The 13,985-nt window shown below is 43.5% G+C and overlaps 1 protein-coding gene, 1 long non-coding RNA gene and 2 other non-coding genes across 6 annotated transcripts in view; all 4 read right to left on the bottom strand.

Moving 5' to 3' along the window:
- Positions 1-3,050, bottom strand: part of LOC114433267 (uncharacterized) — a 44,118-nt gene extending 41,068 nt beyond the window's left edge. Inside the window, exons 1-6 of the long non-coding RNA XR_003670348.1 lie at positions 2,947-3,050; positions 2,523-2,639; positions 2,139-2,212; positions 1,681-1,790; positions 209-411; positions 44-119 (exon numbers count right to left, since the gene is read on the bottom strand). This is a non-coding gene — a long non-coding RNA (uncharacterized LOC114433267). The remainder of the gene's footprint in view (positions 1-43; positions 120-208; positions 412-1,680; positions 1,791-2,138; positions 2,213-2,522; positions 2,640-2,946) is intronic.
- Positions 1,881-1,994, bottom strand: LOC114434016 (small nucleolar RNA SNORD67). The gene has a single exon (XR_003670453.1). It is a non-coding gene; the product is annotated as a small nucleolar RNA SNORD67 (small nucleolar RNA).
- LOC114434015 (small nucleolar RNA SNORD67) lies at positions 2,355-2,467 on the bottom strand. The gene has a single exon (XR_003670452.1). It is a non-coding gene; the product is annotated as a small nucleolar RNA SNORD67 (small nucleolar RNA).
- Positions 3,051-3,880: 830 nt separating the features above from the next.
- Positions 3,881-13,985, bottom strand: part of lrp4 (low density lipoprotein receptor-related protein 4) — an 83,045-nt gene continuing 72,940 nt past the window's right edge. Inside the window, exons 20-39 of one of the 3 annotated variants that reach the window (XM_028401448.1) lie at positions 13,703-13,904; positions 13,421-13,610; positions 12,746-12,877; positions 12,357-12,497; positions 12,187-12,273; positions 11,930-12,101; positions 11,684-11,846; positions 11,374-11,599; positions 10,974-11,277; positions 10,669-10,887; positions 10,410-10,544; positions 10,185-10,293; positions 9,687-9,879; positions 9,135-9,248; positions 8,911-9,022; positions 8,580-8,641; positions 8,400-8,487; positions 8,159-8,300; positions 7,875-7,936; positions 6,894-7,013 (exon numbers count right to left, since the gene is read on the bottom strand). In XM_028401448.1, the coding sequence (XP_028257249.1) occupies positions 7,895-7,936; positions 8,159-8,300; positions 8,400-8,487; positions 8,580-8,641; positions 8,911-9,022; positions 9,135-9,248; positions 9,687-9,879; positions 10,185-10,293; positions 10,410-10,544; positions 10,669-10,887; positions 10,974-11,277; positions 11,374-11,599; positions 11,684-11,846; positions 11,930-12,101; positions 12,187-12,273; positions 12,357-12,497; positions 12,746-12,877; positions 13,421-13,610; positions 13,703-13,904 (2,833 nt within the window). In that variant the 3' untranslated portion in view covers positions 6,894-7,013; positions 7,875-7,894. Of the gene's footprint in view, positions 7,014-7,874; positions 7,937-8,158; positions 8,301-8,399; positions 8,488-8,579; positions 8,642-8,910; positions 9,023-9,134; positions 9,249-9,686; positions 9,880-10,184; positions 10,294-10,409; positions 10,545-10,668; positions 10,888-10,973; positions 11,278-11,373; positions 11,600-11,683; positions 11,847-11,929; positions 12,102-12,186; positions 12,274-12,356; positions 12,498-12,745; positions 12,878-13,420; positions 13,611-13,702; positions 13,905-13,985 lie in introns of all 3 variants that reach the window. The other 2 variants (XM_028401446.1, XM_028401447.1) reach the window with 2 other exon arrangements.

Here is a 13,985-nt window from a genome sequence, read left to right as displayed (position 1 = left end):
TCTGCTCTAAATAGAATGACTGGAAGTCAATAAAATAGCTCACCTGTGTAGGAACTTGCTTCCACCAACATAATTGAAGAAGACTTGGGGCAAGGATGGCAGGAGGAAGCAGGCACAGTCTACAAGGACAGCAAGACACCACTGTAGTCCACAACAGTCTCCAGTATGTACAGTATAATGAATATTGACTTCCAGTCGTACTAATTACCATGAAATTTTAAAGCCTTGTCAGGTCCTTTACTACAAACACACACATACTGAAGATTTTTTTTTTCTCGATTGGTCTCTTCAGGTCATTCTGCAGCTGCCCAGGGACTGATGACAAGCACCAGGTGAAAGTTCTGGCTGAACTTTAGAGTGTGACCTGTAACTGTGCCAGCGCCTGGCAGGGCTTTCTGTGGATGAAGCTCCCTGCAGGGACAAAAGGAGGGAGGGAAGAGACGACAGAAAGAGGACAGCAGAGATGTAAAGTAGAGCCAATGATTAAGTTAGGTAAAGTAATCAGGACAAAAACGGGAAACATAGCAGGAAAACTGCTATCGTGCAGTTTAGGTTTTCAAAAAGACTCCAACTATCAAGTGGGCCACTGATAACAAGTTTTAACTGGGTCAATAGTGACCATCAGAGCAGAGCCAGCAACTGCAACATTTAAGCAAGTTAAACAAAGCCAGGTGCTGTTTGAGTGAGTTGGCCGAGACTGAGCCCTCAGAGACAACAGGTATCACATTTGTTATAAACCCCCACCCCCAAACAAGGAAATGGGGCATTTGAGGTTCATACTATTCAGGAGGAACTCATTTAGAGCGATGAAAGCTATAACCATCATGTTAAAAAGGCAATATAACTGCTGCAAATGAGTCCAGAGAGGCATGATGAAGAGGAAAAAACATTCATAATGTAATGTTGATCATCCAACCTGCTTTGTCCTGCAGTGCAGGGTCACAGGAGCCCATTATGTCGATCATACCTTATATTACCATTCAAAGCAGAGTGCCACTTTACATGCAAAATGATACAGATAAAAGAAAAACATCAAACTCAAGATTTGCATTTAGGTGAACATCAATTTCCATTTATTTAACATGTGTTGAAACAATCATTCCATTTAAATAACTTCATATTCCACATGCAGATCTTGCGTGAAGATGTTCATACACACATACAAACTTTCTAGTACAGTTAAGGTGCATTTACCTCCAGTGGATTGGCTGAGAATGACGCCAAGGTTTTAAAGAAGGTGGTCAATTTCACAAACTGACTATAGACTCAGACCTTGCTAACTTGCCAATTGTATTTTGTGGTACACCTCCCAGAAGTACACCGAGTTACCAACACAAAAAAAATTGAGGTAGACAGAATATGGCTTGTGTTACAAACTTTAGAATAGAATGCCTTTCGCTAGAGTGTGACCTAGCATCTCTGCTAGCAGGCCGAAAGATTTGTCTAAATAAAAAAAAAACGTCTCCAACTAATCTAATATGGACAAGCTGCTATATGCAAGGTTTTACAATGTATCCCCCCCTCCACTTGTAAACAACAAAAAGTCACGATTGATAACTTGGCAACACCTCAAGAGCGTTTTAAAAATACTGAATAAGCATTTACAAGAGGACAAATCAGAAAAGGTAAGATCTCCACTCCATATAAAGACTATTATATATTCAGTCCATCTGTCCTCACCAGTTCTCAAAACTGAGGGATCCTTCAATCCACAAAGGAACATCGCTGGACACTTGGAGCCTCAGGTTCATGTCTTACACACTCTGCCCGACAATGAACTCATCCTCAGGCTGGAAAAGAAACGATAAACAAAACTGTAGGTCAGAATGAGAGAAAACCTTTCAAAACAGTTGCCCACACATTTCCCAATCAAGTGGGGAGGTGACTCAGATGGCCCCTGTGCACAATGGGGTGTCAACACAATTTATCAGGACAGGCCTGCTATGCCACTGCAATTAGCAACCTGCCAAATAGTGCAACTCATCACCGTCAGCCCCTCCACTCAGAATCACTATACAGAGCATCCAAGTTGCATTTTGGGACACTTTTAATGGCATATTACTTAAGCAACTACATCCTGGTTTCTGTACTTTCCTTCCTACATCAGATACAGAACTTTGAGGAATGATGGAGCTCACCTTCAGGTCACCGTGCCTTCAGTTCTGGTTGTCAGAAGATCTATAAATTCCACAGCATAGCACCTCGTTGACCTCTAAACATAAAAGCAATGGGAGAAACAAGACTGATATTAATGTAGATTCGAAAAAGAAAACACATTTATTGTTCAAATACATAAAGAAATTCAATGCACATCTCTTCTTTGTACATTGAGCACAATTGTTTTAGAGGGCAGGGTGGAGTCAGATGGCCCCTGTGCACAGGGTGTGTCCTCATATTGACTGGGATTGAGGTGTCGATGCCACTGCAAAGACACCCCAACTCATTAGTGCAACTCATCACTCTCACACCCGCCAGCTCTCCAGGTGTAGCTAGCATGGCTGCTGTTAGGCTTTTATGTTTACCTCAGGTTCTCCTTCTACATCGACGCGTAGCGGTATCCATTAGGTAACACCCTCCATGTTTACTGGTCTCTTCTTCGTTCTCTTGTCGAAGATGTCCATAAAAAACAGCGTCAATGCCTACAAAGAAGACAGAGTCGGGTTAGCACAACACGTGGTCGATCTCGGCTAGACCACAGAGCACGAGAAACATGGTTAAAATACCTGCTTAACACAAAAAGAAACTGTAACAGTCAGGCACAATCGACGCTGCAAACATACAGTTTGTTAACGGAAGAAGTAACGCTAGCTTACAGAGTTAGTATAACCGCTACTAGCTATTAACTAGTTAGCATTTGCATCAGTTTCTCAACATCCGTGGTGTTTTCTTCGAGAACAATACGAAGGCGCACAACCCACGATTAAATTATTTGAAAACATTAGTTACCCTCTAGTTTGACCGTTTAGCTCGTTTTTCGTTCTTGAAGTAACGACGTCCACCCACGCTGTTCTTCTCATTTTTAAAGAAGTGCTCTTGTAGAGCTTATTGCTGATTGGCTCAAACGACAGGAAGAAGGCGGACGTTTATTGGACAATCCAGAGACGTGTTTCCTGTTGAACAACCAATGATAAGTTATATACCAGTCACGTGAAAGTTTATAGCGCAAGAAATATGAGAAAACCATTTTGACTTTTTTAAAACTTTGTTTACATTTTTCTTAACCCATTTAACTGTTTTCAATGTTTAATGCTACAATTATCTTTTCTTTTTTGTTTTAAAAGAATTTGTAAATAAAGTCTTATTTTATTCAGGTCAGGTGACATGTGAATTAATTTAGGTACAATTATCTAAATCCTAAAGAACAATCGTATGTAATCAGATTACTTCATTATAATCGTAGAATATAATTGTATACCTGGTGAAGGCCTAATCTAGCAAACCCATAAATTATGGGTTATAGAGGGTTGTAATTAGAAATTCTTGGGTGGTGCCTTTGTTATTATTATTAATATTATAAAAATCATAGTGTTGTTGTATACTACATATTTAGTATCTGCTTTTCTCAGAAAATGGCCCACTGACATGATTTTCAAATGTTTTTTGTTGCATGTAGGTGATTTCATCTTCTTTCAGGCTCTGCCATTTGTTGTTTTGTGTGTGTGTGTTAACACAAAACCAGATTTGGCTCTGCCTCTAAAAAATGATTGTTTTGTCTGTTTTTATGAGCGGAAGCAGAGATGAGCATCTCCTTCATAATCACTGTGTTTAATGAGGAGCACATTTTTTTTTAACTAAGAGCAATAAGAAGAGAGATGAGCGAGTCCAAAGTTTCATTGAAATGCAAATGCAGTTTTATATTAAAAGATAGCAAAGGGGATAATTCACTATATCACACAACACAGCTTGTTAGTACTGCCATGGAAATACATATACAGTCTTTTCATATTTACACATCAAGTGACAACCAAACAAAAAAAAAATCATAAATACCTCTTTTTGTTAACTTTACAACAGCTATACGTGACCAGTATTTCATAAGATAAAAGAGCACTATTAAATAACTGGCATCTTCCCTATCATTTACAAGGCTTGGAAACACAGTGGTTAAAAGAATCCAGCAAAAATAAACAAACAAAAAGTTTTTCTCCAGTGAGTAAAATTAATACAAGTCTAGAAACGACCATGAAATCCCTTTGTACAAAAGACTATACAACTTAATATCAACAGAAATGTTTGCTTATATTTGCATGACAAAATCTGTACAGTTGTAGCATTCCTGCAGCAGAGTGTGGAGGGACTGTGAGCCAGGATTATCGGATGCCGGGTCGCTGTGATGCTCTGCAGGCCTTACCTGTCAACCCACCGTCAGAGACTGTAGTTTTGTAGCTGCCAAGACCCTCTTTCATTGGCCTCAGTGCTTCGTCTAGCAGCAAATCAGCAAGATGCTGAGCTTGTAGCAGATACTTCAAAATACATGGTTCTATAACATCTAACAGATATATTTGTCAATATAGCAATATAGTATGTTCTTGTACCATTTTCCAACAGAGAGGCTGGTACTCTAAAGTTAAAGCAATGCACGATATTCTTTTTTTTTTTTTTGTTAAATTCAGTAAGTTGTCAGTGATATATTTCTAAACTAGAACCATCACTGTCTGATGGGGTCAGACATGCACAGTGTTTCTAAGATACCCATCTGTTAAACTGTACTGTGGCAGACACTCTGAGCTGTGAGTGGACCTTTGTAATCACAGATTTAAAGACGATGACATTAAAAAAATAAAATAAAATTACAAAAAGACCCAATGTTCTCATTTACCTCTAGCGTTTGGCCAAGCAGATACTTCTGGTTGTATGTTTGGGCGTGAGTTTTTGATATATTTGCCTCTGAAACACCAAAAGTATGAATCTGATAATATGATAAACGTGATATTTAAAAATTAAATATTGATATGATAATAAAAATAATAGTCCAATGCCTCTAAAATAATTTTTTCCTCACTTTTTGCTATAGAATGGCTAAAAAATTAAAAAAACTGTGACTTTCTATCACGCTACAACCCCATTGTGTGGCAGAGGTGGCTGACGAGACACTAGAGGGCAGTACCACCAACCTGTCCACCCACCTTCACCCCTCCTGCTGCAGATTTCAATCATTCTGCAAACCCTGATCATGTGTTATATATTAAGGAGGTTGATGAGCCAAGCTATCATGACATGGGACTTCACAGCATTTTCTCTCTCTGCTGGTTAATTGTTAGGTAGCGTCAAAGAAATGATTGGGCAAATAATACGTTTGACTTCCTTATTATCTATAGAGCAGGTGATAATATTGTTTTAATATATATATGTATTTTTGGCCATGGTAATCATGGCTCAGTTTATTTGTAAAAAATAATACTGTTTTTATTCATTATTTCTATTTAAAGTAGAAGTTGAAGTAGAAGTAGAAGTCAACAGTTGTGAATAAATTTAAGCTAAAATTAGAGGAGTAGATGGATATCACATGAGGGAACACTGATTAAAATAATTATTTTTAGAACTAAAAAAGAGCTTCAAATTCTAACATTTAAGTGCTATGGTAGATTATAAATTAAGCCCTGGTAACCTGTGTCTTATATAAATGCTGACATGGTAGGTTTCATAGAAACCCAGTGTTTCTGTCCCAGACACATGTGTCTAATACCTGGGCAGGTAAAAACCATCATTATCTGCACGGCTAAAAGCAGTAGGTGAATAAATGTCACACAACCTCTGAAAAAAATAAATTAAAAAAAAAAATGTTGAAATGTTTGGCACTTAGGCTTACTTCATGGACGCTGTTCCTGCTATGCCCAAAGATCAACACCTTAAAAAGAAAACTTGAATGAGTGAGTTTCTACATCCAGTAAAGAGTACCTGCTACAGCAATTCATCGTTTGATCTGTAAATAATAAACACACAGATGTCATCACTGAGGTCTCCCACAAGCAAAACAAACATCCCAGAATGAAGATAAATCTCAGTTGAAAGTGTAAATGGAGAAAGAAGCGTGGAGACTCTGTGAAGCCCCGACCCTTTGGCACTGTCATAAATACAACTCTCGAATAATCGGGTCCTGCTGCACAAACTTCAAACAGAACGCGCTCATCATTCTCTGAAAGTCAGCAAACCCACTCTACAAGTAAAAAACATCCATAAATAGAGTTCATAAAGACATGAGTGGCATTAGAGGGAGAGAGCGTCGTGGTTACATCATCCAGGGAGTATGACGTTCCAGCTTCGTCCAAAAAAAACGGAGAAAAGTCCACAAAAAATAAAGGTGAAGTCACAGACAGAGAAGCGCTGGTTGCTTTGAGAGTCTGTATCCATCAGAGGCTCCACATAACGCTTGTGTCTCTCCGTTTACTTCCTCCCCAGAGTCCTTTGCTTTCCTATATTCCAGCGTGCTCCTTAGTTTATCATTTTGCACTGAGGGCACTGTTGGAGGACTGTACTGCGTGTGTGCACAAGTAGGACGGAGCCCCAGTTTCGGAGACATGAGTTGTGTTCATGGGAGCTTATTTGTGTCTAAACAGGTTCATATGTAGCATTAGTTTACATATGTGTTTGAACCAGCTCTAAATGCAGGCGTCTGTATGTGTGTTTTAGGTAACGATGGTTGAGATAAAGCACAGAGGGGCGCCTCTCCTTCAGACTTCGCTCTCGGTGGAGGGTTTGCGTATGGAGGCCCAGCCGGTGTCAGGCAGGCTGTGCTGGGCGTGGCGCTGCGGGGTGATGGCTGAGGGGGTGAGGGTGGTTATGGAAGAGCACTCGGACGCCTCCTCCTGCAGGAGCTGCTCTGTCTCGCCATCATCCAGCGAAGCGCTACTGGCCTGCAGGGATACGGTGTCTGTGCGCATGCAGGTGTGCAAGCCGCCCCGGGACGGCTTGATTTGTTTTAAGTCATCCCAATAAAGCTCTTCGTTGGACAGGAGACACACACCCTCCACAATGCGGATCTTCTCCTTGGTGTAGCTTCCGTCCACTCCCCCCTGGACAACCAAAGATAATTTGTTTAAGTGATAAGCTCCTGATTTAACAAGCTATGACAGAACACCCTGCCCTGCTGTATTTGTTAAATGCCTTCTATCTTTAACCTTTTCCCCCTTATTTTAAAAACCAATTAAACTTCATGGGAGTTAAAAGTATCTACACATACATCACAGAAAAGCTGTTCAACCTGTAAAAGGTGGAAATCTCCAGTGCATTAATCAGCAAAGAACTTCACAACACTCCAGAACAAAATGTCAGCTTCAAACATAACCCATGCCCCCGGTGGATATTTTTAGTATCACCAAGCTTTCGTCTGGAGTTAGCTTTTCATTTTCAGATAAAGGTGCTACAGGTTTATAATGATCACACAAACACAAGGCTGATGTGAACAGAATTATCACGAGTGTGTTTTTTTTCATGTGCGTGAGCTGTGGTACTCTAACTCTTAATAACCTTCTCTTGGAAGGACACTAGCCTGGAGCTTTCAGAGCTTTTAGGGTTACCAAGGGGTTAATATCACTTAAAACACCATAATCTGTGCCTTATCACTGGCAAGTTCACCTGCATGTCTTTATGTGTAATTACTCTCCCTACCAAAGGGGGAGACAAAAGCTCTGCACTGTGATGTGAGTGATAAAGTTTAGTTTAGTTTACATATAGCACCTTTAACAAAAATGATTAGACTCTTTGCCTGTTGGAGCACAAACAAATAAACACTGACATGCTACTGATCACAGAGCTCTGACACTGCAACAATGAGAGTTATTATTAAATCTGGATCACAGCATGCAGTGGAAAAAAAATGAACGGAAACCAAAAAAAAACATCAGAACTGAAAATGACTCCTTCATGCTGGGTACCTCTCCATGGAACAAGTGGGTCAAAAGATAAAGGGAGAGAGGGAGTTGTAGGGATGAGAGAGCTGCAGTGTGGGAGAGAAGAGGGTGAAAGGAAAGTGAGCGCGGGTGACCTCAAGGCGTCACAATATCTCAGTGCAATCAATCTGACCAGAGACAAACAGTGACGTTGTCTCTGTGATTATCCAGTCTGTGATCATCCTACAGAAAAAATCATGGATTCACCTCAAATCCATTCAGAAATGAACCAGATTTTGTTTCCTCACTGACCATACACAGCGTGTTACCTCTTTCTTATATCGGAGCTGGTTGTATATCGGAGGCTTCTGCGACGCCTCGATCTTGACCTCCTGTGTGGACGTCCGGTATGAGGGGTTACTGTAGGTCAGATTGCTCACTCCAGGGTCAGCAAACTTGGACTTTTTATGTCTGTTGAACAAAACAGGAAATATCAGCACATATATTTAGTCTGCCTCACAGTTAAGGCCTTCTGTCAGAGCCCAAGCAGTGAGAAAAAAGGAGGCGTACCTGTAAATAATCAAAGCAGCGATGAGAATGAGAATCGCCAAGATGGTCAGAACTCCACCGATCACATAGCTGATGTGAAGTCCTTCTCCTACAACAGACGGCAGGACAGAGGTGCATATGTTACAGTCTGGTTAAGCTGAACTGTAAGCTGCTGAGGAGAGAATGGTTCGTCGTACTGACCATGAGGAGCCGTCACAACAGTGTTCAAGCAGCCCTCTACGTTCAGGTTCTTGTCAGTGCAGCTGTAAAAATAAGAGAGGGACACCAAGCTTAAACAGAGCAGTTTGCATTATAAAGAAGTTTTTCCTCTGTAGGGCGTCTGAAAGAGCCCGAAAGCTCCTGTCAACAGTGTTTTCTATTGGTTCTCCACAGGATGAGGAAAATCTCCAAACTTATAAAAGACACTCAGAATTTTTTTTAAGACCAATTACTACTAAACCTTGGAATGAAAGAACTTTGAATGGAAGAACTTTCAGGTAAAATAAATATGTAAATAATCAGACAGACGTACTTGACCAGTGAGGGTCCTCTGTGTGGTGTGTCTGTCGGAGCTTTGGGGATCTTGTTGGGGACAGAAGTGCTGCTGGTTCCTCTGGGAGGAGAGGTGGGGATGTAACCTGAAACTGATGAGCACATGGACATCAGAACAGGGACATAACAGCAGTTGTGTTATTGACATGTTATTAAACAAGGCGTATAGTTGTTGTATATTTCAGTGTTGTAGAGGAAACTTACTTGTGGAGCAGGGCCGCCCGTCTGGTTCATCGGGGCAGGCGCACACAAAACTGCTGGTCTTGGCAAAGCAGAGGTGAGTGCAGCCACCATTGTTAATCCCACAGAGGTTAGTGCCTAAATGAAAGCAGATAGAGGAGGGGGTGTCACTTCTATACCGAACAATGTCCGGATTATCTGACATTAGGGAGCATTTCCTCCTTTGGTTTGGTTTATTTCATCATTTTAATTTAGTTGGAGCACTGTGACGCTGGAGTTTGATCCAAATAGAAATGTAATTTAGCCTTATTGCAATCTTAAGCAAAATCGTTAGATTATGCTAAGCTAACTGACATTGGCAAAAGGCAAAAGGAGCCAAATTTATTGGCATGACCCCTGCAGTTAAATCATGCCTCAGAGACAGCGACTTGACTCAAGCTAACCAGCCAGTGCTCGTATTGACAAAGCTCTGAGGTTGTTCCACACATCCACACTGGCTGTAGTTTACCAGCTGAACACCCCATCACAGAAAGGTTGGTCTTCAGAGGGAGTTTCCAGAAGAGACGACCTGCTTACCTGTCTGCCTCTGAGGAGATACCACTATAATGTCCATGAGGCCCTCCACATTGGCCAGCACGGTTTCCTTGTTCCGGCCGGTGTGTTTGTCCACCCGCTGGATGGACTTTGTCTGCCAGTCCGTCCAGTAGATCCAGCGGTCTTGCTGCGAGAGTCGGGAGAAAGGAGTTAGAGGGGAGGACACCGGCTTCAACTGGGGAAACCAGGGAGAAGAAGAGAGGAGAGGAAAAACACAGACAAGGAGCAGGGGGGTGAGAGGAAGAAAGGGGGAGGGAGAGAGGAGGAAGAAAAATGAGGGTCAGAGTGGAAGGGAAGTAGAAGAAATGGTTAAGTCGCATGAGTTCAGTATGAGCTGGAGGACGGACACGACTAGTGAGAACCACACGGTGAGCCGATGAGTAAAAGAGAGCAGGTGAGTGGAGGAGGCAGCCAGGAGGAAGGGTCAGCCCAGTGATTGACAGCTGAGGATGAAGAGAGTTTTTTGGGGGAGGAGGGTACCTGAGTTAGGGCGAACGGGTGCGACACCGGGCTCACGAGGACCTGACGCAGTTTCCCGTTCAGGTCAGAACTCTCGATCCTGTCCAGGTGGGCGTCCACCCAGAAGATCCTGCAGAAAACAGCACAGACACGTTTATCTTTAAAACACCGCACTGACCCGTCACTACACTGACAGTTCTTTGTACATCCAGGAACACTAATGCATGTTCTTTCTGTGCTTCTGACCTCCGTGTGTCGTAGTCCAGTGTGAGACCATTGGGCCATCCCAGGTCAGTATTGATCAGAACCCTTCTATCGGAGCCATCCAGGTGAGATCGCTCAATCTTTGCAATGTGACCCCAGTCTGTCCAAAACAGGTACCTACAGAGACAAGGAGACTTGTTATTATACAAACAAACCTGAAACAGAATCTGTAGACATGAATAAAACTCAGTCATGTTCCACAGGATTTGTGGTGAACCCCAGTTCACTTCCCTCCTCTTACCCTTTGCTAGGGAACACAGCAATAGCTCGGGGTTCGTCCAAACTGTTGTTGACCAGAACTTTGCGGCAAGTTCCATCCAGACGGGCCACCTCAATGGTATTGCGCCCTGTGTCTGTCCAGTAAATGTTTCTGGACACCCAGTCCACTGCCAGACCATCAGTGGTCTTCAGGCCCTGACTGATCACCGTCTCCATGTTGCTGCCATCAAGATTTGCACGCCTAGAGAAAAAAGGCAAATATTTAACATTCTATCGCACCTTCTCAAGGCAGAACATGTGTTTTAGATCTCGCTGCCTAACACACACCTGATAACATCCAGTGTGACATCAGTGTAGTACAGTTTTCCGTCCACGCTGTCGTAGTCTAGCGAGATGACATTGTGCAGCTCAGGCACGGATACATGCACGTCAGTGTGGTCACTGGTGTCCAAGGAGATTCTGCGCACACTGACACGGTTGGAGAAGAGCAGGTATGTCTCAGGGGAGTCGTCACATGTCCGGCCATCTCTCTTTAGCAGGATGCCAGTGGGACAGGCACAGGAAGTGCCATTAGGACGAGGCAGACAGAGGTGTGAGCAACCTCCATTTCTCCTGCCACACTTGTTGAAACCTGAAGAGGACACAGGCAGATTGATGCAGAGGCTTAACGTAATACACAAATAAGTGGCTATGTCCTCAAAAAACCAAAATCCACCCTCAGACTCACCTAGCGGCCTCTCCCTGTCCACAGCCTGGATGTCCATCAAGCCGGGAAGGTTGGCTCGCACTGTGATGGTGTTGGCCCCTGTGTTCTTATCAGCTCTCTGGATGCTGCGGCTCTGCCAGTCGGTCCAGTAGATATGGGAACCCAGCAGGGTTAAACCGTACGGGTGCTGGACTGGAGTCACAAGGGTTCGCCGATTCTGCCCGTTCAAGTCAGATGCCTCGATGCGCTGCAAACAACCCGAGAGGCATCATCATCATCATGACATCGTCATTACAAGTCATAATAGTTTCACGCAGGTCGTACTACTCACCTCAGTGTGAGCGTCAGCCCACAGTAACTGCGAGCCGGCCATATCAATGGCCAGACCGTTGGGCCAGCCCAAGTTGTTGCTGATGAGGACCACACGGTCTGATCCATCCATCGCAGAGCGCTCCAGCTTAGCGTGCTCCCCCCAGTCTGTCCAGTACATGTAACTGAGGCAAAGAAAAACAATGATAAAGCAAAGTGCTCAAAGGTCAGAGGACACCAAGGTCCATGCATCCAGTCTTAGTCTCACCCCATCTCGTGGTAGAGAGCGATTGCTCGAGGGCTGTCAAGGTTTTGCCAGACAAGAACTTTCCTCATGGAGCCGTCGAGGTTGGCAACTTCGATGCGGTTGGTTCCAGTGTCTGTCCAGTATATCTTCCTGCCAACTGCATCCACTGCTAGTCCATCAGTGGTCATCAAGCCTGCCGAGAGCATCAGAGCTGGAGTCATGACAGCACAACTGAGAGAAAGTCAAACAACGCTGCACATGCATGCTGTCCTTCCCACCTGTTGACATGATGTCCTCATATTCTGTTCCATTAATGTTGGCCCTGCTGACTTTCTTCAGCGTGCTGTCAGACCAGTAGACTTTCCCTGCATAGGTATGGATGTTTTTTTAATGACTCATGATTTCTACATCAGTCGAGGCATTTACAAATTTGAGACAACACACCAACCTTCTTTGGGGTCAACACCGATGGCAATCGTGTTCTTCATGGAGCTATTGACAGCCAAAACCACATCAGCAAAGTAGGGTATGTCCAAAGAAACCATCCTGATGTCAGTCCTCCGTGCAAAGATCAAGAAGCTGTTCATTCCTGCACATAAACACACATCACAGCTCCACTCTGTCAGAATTCAAAGGGGGCTCGCATGCTTTTATCTTCCCAACATCAAATGTTTCTTTTATCTGCAGGCTTTCAAAAACAATATTTTTGTCACAGCATTGTTTTTCTACTTTGTACTTCCTTTGGAGATTAATGTGTTATTCTCGTCTGACACAGATAATGAGGAGAGATCTTGAGTCATGATTTTCTCCACACATTTGTGAGCAATATTTTCGTACCAGGTGTGCAGGTCTTTCCATCCGTCTGCAGGTTGATCCCAGTGGGGCAGGCACAGCTGGAGGCTTTGAGAGCAGGCGCCAGGAGACAGAGGTGGCTGCAGCCTCCGTTATTCACAGCACACGGGTTATGCACTACAGATGGAGACACAAAACAGACTCAGCCGCCATCCTCCTTTCTAGGTCAACTTAGAGGTGAAGAATGGGAGAGGTATAGGAGAAAATGGGGCAAACAAAACAAACATGCTTTGCAATTGTGAAAATCTCCCGGGGAAGCGAGTGAGCCCTACACATCAGAGAGATCAGTGAAGGTTCAGACTGGCTGGTGTCTCTGAGGCTCTGGCCTCTCAGCCAGTGATCCAGGTTCACCTTACCTGTAATCCCCCCAGTGTCAGCAAAGATATTGCATCTGAGCTCTGAGAAAAGGCTTCACGAATCAGACAGAAGGCAGCAGGTTGTGTTTTATTACTGACTTTTCTCAAGGATTTGCCTTTGTTTCCTGTGACATCTGACTGACTGTAACACATTCTGCTCTGAACTGACAGCTGTTGTTGTTGCAAATACATTCAGTGCTGGAAGTCAGCACGTTTATACTGCAGATTCAAGGTCTTGCAGTAAGGAGACAAAACCATACATGTGTATACTTCAACTACAAATCTATCATGTCAGTGCACACACCTGTCTCACGGTGTCGATGGAACATATGTATGTCCATGAGGTTCTCCAGGTTTTCAGCCAGCGTGTGGCGCCCCAGCCCTGAGAGCTTGTCAGCGCTCTGGATGCTCTTGGACTGCCAGTCTGTCCAGTATAGCTTGTCTTCATGCACAGTCAGGCCAAACGGATGAGGCAGCTGGCTGCCAATCAAAACCTTGGAAGCAAAAACAGTCGATGTTTCTCAACAGGCCTCACTCCAAAAGCAGATCTTAACCAATGCCTAACAATGTATCTAACTTCCTTTACCTGTCGGTCAGAGCCATCGAAGTTGCCAAATTCTATAGTCTTCATGCCAGCATCCGCCCAGTACAGGCGTTTGGTCTCGTAGTCAATGGCGAGCCCATTGGGCCACGTCAGATTGGATGAGATGATGACGATGCGACTGGAGGCATCCATTCCTGCACGCTCGATCTTCGGGTTGGCACCCCAGTCAGTCCAGTACATGAAACTGAAGGGAAAGAATAAACTAATAAGCTTCCTGTGTAGTGTTCAGGTCCATGTGCTTTTATATTTTTATAAAACTTTCATC

The sequence above is a fragment of the Parambassis ranga genome, chromosome 3 (genome assembly GCF_900634625.1).
Source record: "Parambassis ranga chromosome 3, fParRan2.1, whole genome shotgun sequence".
In the NCBI taxonomy this organism is placed as follows: domain Eukaryota; kingdom Metazoa; phylum Chordata; class Actinopteri; family Ambassidae; genus Parambassis; species Parambassis ranga.
Note: the sequence above shows the minus strand (reverse complement) of the source record. Positions and strands in the feature narration are given on the sequence as shown.